Raw genomic sequence first — 11,468 nt, 5'->3', positions numbered from 1 at the left:
GCAACTTTTGCAGTTTCCTTATTTTCCATTTAGTGAAGAAAATATAATATGAAAGCTTGTTATTGGTTGCTTTAATATTATGGTACTTTATCATGAAATATTATTTAGGTAACGTCAATTGATACTCACAAGTAACTATGATAAGATAAAAGGACATTGTATACTCTTTTCAAAGTTATTAAAATGAACTAGTTGTAGGATTGTAGCAATATTAATACCATATATTCAGTTTAGTTTATTTATTTTGCCAAAAGTGGGAAGTTAATTAAAAGATGATTATATGAGGAAAAAGTTGTGCATCTTCCGTGAGGCCTTGGCTAATTAACCTTGACACACAGACACGCAGTGTACACAACATATCTTACCTAATACCTACCCCAACACGCCAAACAAGTCAATCTGAAGAATAATATAGTTTACCTATGAATTTCCTCAAGCAACTTAACTGGGTTGATGCTCATTGGTCCTTGTGAACTCACTGAGTCTCTCAATGAATATGTGGTTTATTTGCTTTGAAAAGTCGGCTTTTCATTCAAGATAAGTCCTAGTCTCAACTACCAACTCTGTATCATAAACTTAGAAAATAAAAAAAGATAAAAAAGTGACTCATAGTCTTTTTCTTTTTTTCCGTCTGGAACCAAGTGGAAAACATATAATTTTTTATTTACTTTTTTAAAATTTATTTCTCGGAAACCTGATATAGTTTATTCATTATTCCTTCTTGGGTTAATAGAAGTAGTTTATTCCTTGAATGGCAGGTTAATTATTTCTCAGTTTACATCTGTATTTAATCCTTTCTCAGTGTTTGGGACCCTCATTTGAAATTTAAAGCCTTATATTTATTTATTTTTTTTTTTGTATGGTTTACTTTCTTATGGTGAATATTTGTATGGTTTACGTCGAGTCAAATGAAAGAGCCCTCTAAATATCACGTGTGCACGAACCCACATTCAAAGATTGGATCTTAATTCTTAATGGTAGGTATTATGGTAAGTGAAAATGAAAATTTTGAATTGTACTTGGTTGTTTAATTCTCTGAAATTATCATATATATATATATATATATATATATATATATGTTGTGGGGTGGGTAAAATTTGGTACCAAAAGCACTTGTGGTCGTTAATGTAATATTATCTGAATATATAACCTCATATCATATGGAAACAAAATTTTGAGCTCTTCTTTGCACACCCATTATTTTCTGGGAAGTAAAGGAATTAATTCAAAAATAAAGTCACTCTTATCAATTGCCGTTGTCTCTCATTGCGTACTATAGATAGGGTTGCCCTGTGTAAAAGAAAGTAAACAAAAACAGTGCTACTTGAAAAAATATATATATATATATATATTCCATTACAAAATACTGTTTATAACATCTATATAGCAAAATGGAATGAGACAAGAAACAGACAATATTGTCACAATCCCATTTTTCGTTATATGGTTTTGTGATAAACTGTTCGGTACCAGATATAGAAAGCACAGATTAACTTGACCTTATAATATTCAGTTTTGATTAGCAGAAATCATATAGAAGAACAAGAAGTACTAAGACTGAATCTTAATGGAATCTTCCTGAGGTGTAGGGATTTGAAGGTGACCTTTCTCTTGCAGGCTCTTTACAGTGTCATATAAGCACTGCTTCACTGACGTGAATTCGAGTCCCAAGTCCTTCAGCTTCTGGTTTGAGAACTTGTAGGGTGTTTTTCTTGGGTTCTTTTCATCTGAACACCTACAAATTCACAGAAAATTCTCTACTTAGTTGAATACCTACTCATAGAAAAATCAAATCAGAGAGAAAACCCAAAAGCATAAAGGTTTTAATTTTGATTTTTTGGCTCAGAACCAAAAGCAGAAAGTTTATGCGGCCCATATAAAACGTGGTAGGTGATTAGATTCTTTTAAGGTCCATATCCAATTGTTAAGATGGGACATGGGAGTAGGTAAAATCTCCCCTGCTCCACAAATATATAAAAATTTCATTTTCAAAATCTTTTTCTAGGTTCATTCATGGATTAAATAAAGACAGGTCAAGGACGGTACACCCACTACCCAAACACTTCAACATATGATAAACAAATCCCATGTATTCAATTCTTAAATGCCTTTTAGTATCATTTATCAGCATATTTATGTACAATTTAGCTGATTTGAACTTTATGTCCATATTTTATGCCAAATCGTAATTAAAATTCTCAAGAGTTTACTGAGAAAGTGACACCTAAATTTGATACGAAAACCATGCTGCCAGGCGGCAGTAGGTTCTTTTTCTTTTTTCACACTTTTCTCCAAAAATAATTATGGTTATTCAGGAAAAAAAGAAAAAGAAAGAAAAAGGAAAAAGAGATATCAAATAGCTGTCCCTTGAAAATATGTTTTCCTAATAGGAATTCCAGAGACGAAAAGAAGAGGTTGTTTATTTTTATACTAATTTTCACTAGAAATTTCAATTCTGAAGGATCTCAAATTATTTTGTAAAACCTTATAGTTCTGTTTCCAGTTCTATCAACCTGCCTGCCTCTCCCATACCAGAAATAGTCCTATCCTGTACTCCTGTATTGCTCTACAATTAATGCATGTTTCCTTCTGCTTGAAGTTTTTAGTAAACATAAATAATTATGGCGAAAAAAATATATGAATGTTTTATTGGTAGATAAAAATTAATATATAGTGACTTGGCGACCACCAAAAGTAATATAAATTTGAAAAAAAAAAAATATATATATATATAAATAAAGGATTTCAATTGGTGTTGAAACGGGGCTTGTACTAGAAGAACAATAGTCCTTCACAAGGTTGGTGAAGCTCTCTCTGATCCCAAAATTAATAAGAACCATTCTTATCCAGACGTTTCTGAAGATTTTCAATTACTTTTGAAACGGGGCTTGTAGTAGAAGAAAAATAGAAGTTTAATAATTCAGAAGAACCAGAGGCTGATAGAGAGTAGGCTGAGTAGTCGATTAAAATGTTAAGCATTCTCAGAGAGCAAATGTAAAAATTGGTTGAATGGGTCAAAGACATTTTTAATAAATGAAAAAGTCCTCCACAAGGTTGGTGAAGCTCTCTCTGATCCCAAAATGAATAAGAACTAGTCTTATCCAGATGTTTCTGAATAATTGTGCCACAAAAACATGTGTGTGTGTGTGTGTGTTTTTTTTTTTTTTTTATTAGGATAAAATAAAATATTTTTCAATCATTGCCATGAACAGTTTATTTAGTTGACAGCTCATGGTCGAATAGTAAAAGATCATAAACCAACGACCTAACTTTTACATAGACAATTAGTAATGAATGGAAACAAAGATAGAGTACTTACTTGGTAGGAATAGGATATTCCGGGAAGAACTTGGCAAGGATTTCGACCACGTCCCCACGGTGAAGTACACTCTCGGCACAGAGATATCTGCCAGAGGCAGAGGGAGTCTCGAAAACCAGAATATGGGCTAAAGCCACATCCCTGACATGGACATAAGCTTGAACCGAATTGGCATAAGTCTTTGCGGAGCCAGTGAGGTACTTGAGAATATGGATGATGCTGGCATTAATTGTTGGCTGAAGAAGAGGACCAAGAACCAGAACTGGGTTCACCACCACCAAATCCACCTCTTTCTCTTTGGCTACCTCCCAAGCTGCATGCTCTGCCACTGCCTTACCATAGCAGTACCAATTCTGCAAAATTTTTATAGGTTTATCAATTATATGATTTATGGGCAGTCTATAAATAAATATGTTTTACTTTCACCAAACTAGTTTAGGTAGATTTGGTCCTTTTTTTTTAATTTATTTAAATGTGCTTTTGGCATCAATTTTCTTATATTTGGTCCCCAACTCAGCCTAACATATAACTTCATGAAAAGTCACAACTATTAATATCTTAGAGAATCTGATCCAGAACGTAGAGTGTATAATAATAACCTTGGTGTTCTTGCAAAATTCAAGGTCACTCCAGCAAGATTCATCAACCACAACATCGGGGCCCCGATTAGGGTCCATGTAAACCGCACCAATTGATGACGTGAAGACCACACGCCTAACTTTGGCTTCGGCTGCTGCAATTATAACATTCTTAGTTCCATTGACAGCCGGCTCCACCATTTGTTCCTGAAACTCAATTATTTTATACACTTAAAATCATTCTCACCAACCCCTCAATGCTCTTCCATTTTTCCATTTTACTTTTCTTCTATATTAACGGATGTTTGGGCACCACACCTTATTCCACTGAGAAAATTAAAACAATTGATATTGGACCCACCACCACCATCACATATACTACTTTTCTATGTGGACAAAAATTGGGTTTGGTTGATGAGGTGGGTGTCTTAAAACTTTTTTCTGTTTATTTATTTATTTTTTAAAATCTTGTAGCTTAATTTTAAACCGCCCCAATTGAAATGAAATCCGGCTGGCAGTGAAAGAATTAAACTGATCAGAAAACATAAAATAACTCACAGGATCATCAGTAACAGGAGAAGCGGTGTGAAAAACTCCATCACAGCCATTGATGGCTTCTTTGAGGCTTTGGAAATCAAGAAGATCAGCTTTACATAAAATCAGCCTCTCTTTAGCTCCTTCCAGTTCTCTTAAATGGGTATTCTTTGGGTCATCTGTGTACGTTGGTACCCAATAAATTAATTAATTGAAAACGAAACATATTTATTTTAACAACAAATAGAAATTCTTGCGACCAGAAAGTAAACAAGAATATTTAAAAAAAAAAAAAAAAAAACCCACCAGGGTTTCTGACAGTTCCTCTGACAGTGTAGCCTCTTTCAAGGAGTAGCTTGACGATCCAAGAAGCAATGAAACCTCCGGCACCAGTCACGCACACTGTTGTCCCAGAAACCGAAGCCATGTCAACTGGCATCTTTGGTTTGCAGCCTAATTGAGATTTTTTTAAGAGCTGAGAGAGAGAGAGAGAATGAAAGAGGTCTTTGTGTGTCTGTATGTATAAGCAACTAGCAAGTAATCGAAGCAAAACAGGAGGGCCTGGAAACAAAAATGGGTGATTGGGGTGTTTTTATAAGGAAAGTACGTATGAAAGGCCAAAAGGCTCACCAGACAGACTCACCTACCGCGGGTTAATAAAAAAAATACAAAAATGGTTTGGTTAGACAGAGACAGTGTGAAAGAGAATAATCTAAACAGTAAATAGTTTAAATTCAATTACTTTTATTTTTTATTTTTTATTTTTTTTTGTGTTCCTCCTCGACAATGATGATGAAACCGTCAAGCAATGTTTATTGCTTTTGTTTCTGGTAAAAAAAATTTATGCTTCTTCTATCTAAATATATCATGCAAATTAATATCTTATATTTATTCTGGATTTTTTTTATCATGGTTATTTTTATTAATTACAATTTTTATTTAACGAGGTCATAAATATATATGTATTTTGTAGCGTGCGCGTAAACGGCTAATGATTAATTAAAAAAATATAAAAAAGGTAATGATTGGCATGATGAGAAGATCGAATTAAGCTTTATTTTATATATAAGGACTTTGGGTAAAGTCTATTTCACCACGCAAAAATCACAATCTCAACATCAACACTTCGTTAATCTGTCTTCTTCTTCTTCTTCTTTTTGTATTTTTTTTTTTTCTTCTGTGGTTTTTTTCTCTTTATTAATTCTTTTGCATATACAATATAACTCTTGCAGAGTACATATATGATCTAACGCAAGGGCCTCCATATTCGGTCTCATTTTTAGTGTGATACATATAAATATTTTTTTTGTTTTCCAATTTTAGTATATTTTGTGTTTAAGTACTCTTGCTTATTATATAAGACAAATAATACTCCTCATAGCTGAGAAATTAAGACTTTACACTTTTTCTTTTTTTCTTTTTTTCTTTTTTTCTTTCCTTTTTCATGAAGACTTTATTCTCTTGTTTTAAACAAAAGTAAGCCGGATACACTATTCAATGGATCTCCTTCTAGAAATCTAATAATTGAAAATTTAAATTCGACAATATTAATATATTCAATATAATATACATTTTTTATTTATTTTTTAAAATGATATACAATATTAGGCTTGTATATTTTAAATAAAGTCATTGTTTTCTAATTATCTTAGTGACGACTATTTGCGATCTATTTTGTAACTAGTACTAGAACTAAACGAGCAAATAATTTATACAAAAAAAATAAAAAAGAGTGAATAGCTATCAGTTTAATATTCAAAATCAATTAAATAATAGTTTCTGATTATTACTGTTGCTTCATTATTTATCATTTTTTTTTCCCCTCGAAGTGCTTCATTATTTATCCTTATTAATCATTAGCAACAATTTTTCATAATTTATGTTCCCGACACATATATAGGTTGATCTTGATTAAATTAACCTTAAACATGAACAGGAAATGCATAAGAACCTCATAGAATTCATTAACCCACCAACTCCTTTTTGACATTTGCTTTATATGAGTCCATTAGTAGCTCTGCTAAAAAGACATCACCATGAATTCAGTGAAAACGAAAGCAATTAAGCAACTGAGAAAGATCTGTTTCAAGCTGTCTATTACGTTATGTCGTTTTTTTTTTTTTTTTTTTCTTTTTTTTCTTCATTGGTAGTTGAGATGAAGAATTTTGAAGCAGCAAAGTAAAAGTACTGATTCGATTTGATGAGTCCATTTTAATTTCGAGTCACACACTCATCCTTTTTTAAATTAATATATTATTGTAATCTTGAAAAAAAAAAGGAAAACTGATTTGGTATATATTATATACTGTAACATTGTCAAAAAATACAAAAGAAGAAGCCTCCAAACACCCCCAAAAAAAATAATAATAAAAAAAAAAGAAAAACGAAAAAAAAAAAAAAAGCTCACAGATACAAATATATATATATATATATATAATAAATTAAAAAAAAGTAAAATTGATTTGATAATATATTCTGGAAGACATAAAAATAAATAAATATGGATAGTGACTTGTGGATGACAAGGGGCGACAAAGGGCGAGCCATTTCCATGGAGAGTAGAACTGTGATTAGTGACGTATGCATGACACAATTGGTAAATAGCTAGTGATTATTAGGTAAAGTTTCATTATTTATTTTTATTTTTATTTATTTATTTTTTTGTGGAGTTTGGAGAGAGTCTATAGAGGACCATAGAAGAAGTTGATGTAGAAGCCAAAAATGCATTGAGTTTTTGACAAATGAAAACTAACCACCTCCATTATTTCCTGTTGTCTCTTGGGTCGACTAGGCTGGTTTGATTGGTGACTTTGATCATCAAATTATTAACACAAAGAAAGAAACTTATTGAAAATTCATTATTGCTAATAATTGCCCCCCATTATAATTTCACTCCCATGCCTTTGAAACTATTACTCTTTTTTAATGTACAAAGACCTGATTCATCATTATTTGTTTTCAATTAATTTTCTATATATACATACACATATATTTTTGGCATAATAATCGATCGGTTGAAAGTAGAAAAGATACGGATTCAATGCACCTCCCGTGCTCACGGAGTGGCAGTGCGTGAATTATAGATTTTTATCTATTAAAAATATATAAAGAAAGACTTTAGATTTGATTATTTCTCTTATATATTAACATAATATATATATATATATATATATATTAACAATATATATACATATATATACATATAGACACACAGACACACACAGAGACAATCCCAGTCGAACTGCTTATAATAAACCCAGTCACTGCTGTTTGACATATAATGTTGTGGAGGAAGATGAAAAAGTCCAATCATGTAGACAAGCTGTCAGTGGTCTGCTCCAACCCTTGACCTTTATCTAATTGGAATTGGCTATTTCGCTTCCAAATTTCTCTGAGCCAATCTGCTTGAAAAGTTATACATATATATAGGTGAATCTGCTTTAAAAGTTATATGTTCATGGAGTACTATTTGGATAAACTACCTTTCACGTCGCTATTACACCTACCCAAATCTATCATTTTTTTTTTTTTTAAAGGGCCAAATCTACCAATTAAGAGGTAACTGTTGCAAAGATACGCCAATTATGTAAGTATTTAGTTTAAATAGTAAGGTCGTGAGAGTTATGAGTTTCTTCATTTGGTCCGACTTTGTCAATTTATTTGATTTGGACTCAAAAAGTGCAAAGAGCTAGTTTTTTTTTTTTTTTTTCATTTTCGATGATATCTTTTTTATTAAATTTATTTATAAATGATTTGCTAATTAAATCCAACTCATTTAAAAAACGAGAAGCTTAGTTGTCAAAAATATAAAGTAAGCTTCTTAACCTCACAAACTAAAATTAATGAGAAGTTTTCTAGATAAAGGAAAAAGGAAAATTTGTGGTGGAAAATGCTTTAAAAGATTTTTAATTTTTATTTATTCTTTTGCTACATAGAGGATATTATTATTATTATAATTTTTTATTTAAAAAAAAAAAGCACGTTATTTTTCTTGTTCAAACCATGTAAGCTACGTACAGCCATCGTTGGTTGGTAAGTGGGCCATACGTTTACCCAAAGTTTCTACATCGGACAATAAGAAATAAGCCCATTTCTGATAAATTGATGGGGAATTTGGTCCAATGCGCCTATAAAGATGAGCTTTATGATTTTACCCCGTTGATATTTTTTTTTTCTACACTTTTAATTTTTAATAATTTCAAAATATCCTTATATCCAAATTAAATATTTTTATTTTTTTTATTTTATGTTATTTCTTTCTTTTCTTCATCCGACTGTTCTCTTCTCCTTCATCACTCTTCCCCAAAGCTGGCTCATCTTTTCTCATTCATCAAGCTTTCTTCACTTAGTTGCCCTTTTGTCAAACAATCCTGTTTTGTCTCTCCGGTTACCAAAATTCCATACAAAGAAATTGATGGTTTGGAATTCGAAATTAGGGTATTGTGAAGAAGAAGGATGTGGATTTATATACGAAGTTCAAGGGTGGTACTGCATGGTGGAAGCAGATGCCCAAGCTTGCTATTTCACTTGGCCTCTCTGATAAGATGCCTGGTCTGTTTGCTTCATTTTTCCTTTAACTTTTCGATTTGAGTGGTTTCTAGGGTTTTTTTAAAACATTTGTGGGATGTGTGTTTTTTTTTTTTTTTTTCCTGATTGCTTTTGGGATAAGTTGGAATCAAAATTAGGGTTATTTTTTTTTTTGGCTATTTCTGTAATTTTTTTCCTTATGCTTTTGTAATTTTTGTTTTAGGTAGTGTTCGGTGTGCGATTTGATGGTCCTATAATGGAAATTGGCAAGGATTCGAGAATGGAGGACGGGGATTTTGTGATGGAGACTTGCATTACACGTACTCTACCCCCGGCATTGACGCTTAAGAAGGGACTAAAGAGTATCAAAGATGCTGTGGGGAAGTTGAAGCTGAATCCTCCTTCTACCTCCAATGGGTTCTTTCAGTTTTAGGTACTGGAAAATTCCGTAAGACTTTTTTGATACTATGTCGTTTTATTTGGTTTTCATTTCATATGTGATTCTGTGAGGATTTCTAAAGGTCGCTGTGCCTTCCAGTGCGAAAACTTTGGATTGGTTTGCCTGTTAGTCAGAGTCTTGCGACGTTTTCCCTCTGTTTTTATGTCGAAGGAAACAGAAAATCCTGATTGTAAATCGATTTATGTGAATGAAACCGTTGGAGTTTTTGGAATTGGGTCTGCTGTTCACTTTATATGGAGTTCTTCTTCTATCTCAGGAGAGAAGACAAAGACCAAAAGGTTTAGATTCTCGTATCTCTTATTTATCACTCATCAAAAGCATCTCCTATGAAGATTTAGGGGTTGCATTTGGTTTTTGTTGTTTGTTGTCTGTTGTTTATTATATATATATATATATATATATATATATATATAAAAGTAATTTTAACTTTATTAGGACAAGAGTTCATTTTTCCTATTGAGCTTGATGGCTGAACTGGTTAAAGTTGGGGGTTTGTAATATGGTTCCCCAACTCCATAAAAGAAAAGATTGCCCTTTGAATAGTTAGTCTGAAAGATGGATGTTTCAAACTTCTATTTGGAGGGTCATGGACAATTTTGGAGCTATTGAGACTTACAGCTTACCCTATTCCATTGACATCAAGGTGCAGGAGGTTATCTAATCATTTTTTTAAGTGGCTTTAGGCTAACAAGCGGAATATGTGTTGAATAAGAACCCAAGATTTGTTTGGTATTTTGTTGAAAGGTCTATTTGGAAAATGACAAGGCAGAAATAAAATTGAATATTAACGTAAACTCTTCATTGGCAATTATGTAAGGAATGTTTCAACATATATGCTAAAGGCTCTAAAACATTTTATGAAATTTAGAATAAGTTTGTCCATTTATTGGAAATTTGTGGTTGGCATGAAAAATTGATTAAGTAATGATGGTTAGTTGCTTATGGTTATGCATATAATTATGATGCAAAATCTGTTGCCCTTAAGGTTCCTGCGTGTTTGATAATTTGCATTTGGTATTGCAAATATGATGCATACTGTAGTGGCAATTATTTTTATCTACATTTAGGTGTATGTTGTTTTGCATGGATACTTGGGTCTTTTAGATTTGTATGAATCTTCTTCCTTGACAGCTCTAAAAATGGTAGCTAGATGCTATTAAATTTAAGTAATGTTTGTGGTTTCTCCATAGATAGAACAAATGAGCTCTTGCAAAATAAGGGTAAAACTTCGACTGTTCATTAGTCACGGTTTTGCATGTGATACGTATTTAATTTATTGCTTTACATAGTTGCATGTGATACTTATTTAATGTATGTCTTTGTTGTACTTAGTTGCCTGGTGCCATTGCTTCTGCTACCGGTTCTGTATAAATTATGATTGGCTGATGCATTGAATGATGATAGTTAAAGAAGGAAATGAAAAATGTGTTTAACATGTATTATTATTATTGGTATATATATATATATAAATATAATTTTTTTTTACTAGATATGACTTTCTGGAATAGACAAAGATGGGAGGAAAAAAAAAAAAAGACAAATAAGTTTATATACATTGTTAGGAGTTAGAACCACGCGTTATTTGTTATAGTTTCACCAGATAGGTTGGGACTTAATAAAGGACAAGCAAGGTGTCTCTGTGTTTGTCTACCATGCTTCATTGGCTATGCTTAGTCGGTGCTTTACTAAAATCCATTTAATGGTGAAGTAATAATAGAGTTTTAATCATCTCAATCTCTCAATATAAACGACAAATCTGTGAGAGTATTGAAAACCCAAGAAGTAAGTTAAAAAAAAAAAAAGTTGGCAGAAGAGAGTAGAGAGAGGCTACTGAAGAATGTGGTTTACTATGAGAATTGCCCAGGTTGTAAGGTGGAACAATATAAAGAGATACAAGGTGGTTTACCAATTCGAGGCCTTCTTTTTATTACCGTAGTTGTGTTGTGTAATGGTATGCTTTTTCTTATTCTTCTACTGTTTGTTATTTATTTATTTTTTATTAATTTTTGGTTATCGGCATTCCAAAGCATTGTTGAATGTTGATCATGTT

The 11,468-nt window shown here is 32.0% G+C and overlaps 1 protein-coding gene across 1 annotated transcript; it reads right to left on the bottom strand.

Annotated features, from left to right (window-relative positions):
- Nucleotides 1-1,321: 1,321 nt before the first annotated feature.
- On the bottom strand, nt 1,322-5,016 carry LOC107409091 (cinnamoyl-CoA reductase 1). Its single transcript, XM_016016526.4, has 5 exons — nt 4,738-5,016; nt 4,456-4,610; nt 3,919-4,104; nt 3,320-3,672; nt 1,322-1,735 (listed from the first exon to the last, which is right to left on the bottom strand). Exons 1-5 carry the CDS (start codon nt 4,868-4,870, stop codon nt 1,552-1,554), a joined length of 1,011 nt encoding a protein of 336 aa, XP_015872012.2. The 5' UTR covers nt 4,871-5,016; the 3' UTR covers nt 1,322-1,551.
- Between the last annotated feature and the right edge of the window lie 6,452 nt (nt 5,017-11,468).

This window comes from Ziziphus jujuba, chromosome 1 (assembly GCF_031755915.1).
Source record: "Ziziphus jujuba cultivar Dongzao chromosome 1, ASM3175591v1".
In the NCBI taxonomy this organism is placed as follows: Eukaryota; Viridiplantae; Streptophyta; class Magnoliopsida; order Rosales; family Rhamnaceae; genus Ziziphus; species Ziziphus jujuba.
Note: the sequence above shows the minus strand (reverse complement) of the source record. Positions and strands in the feature narration are given on the sequence as shown.

Bases quoted from the DNA above. Each gene is read 5' to 3' on its own strand.
- LOC107409091 (XM_016016526.4), bottom strand. From the start codon at position 4,870: ATGCCAGTTGACATGGCTTCGGTTTCTGGGACAACAGTGTGCGTGACT. The intron at 4,611-4,737 runs GTGGGTTTTTTT...CAACGTACACAG, and splicing joins AGGAACTGTCAGAAACCCTG to ATGACCCAAAGAATACCCAT. The intron at 1,736-3,319 runs GTAAGTACTCTA...GTGAATTTGTAG, and splicing joins GAATATCCTATTCCTACCAA to GTGTTCAGATGAAAAGAACC.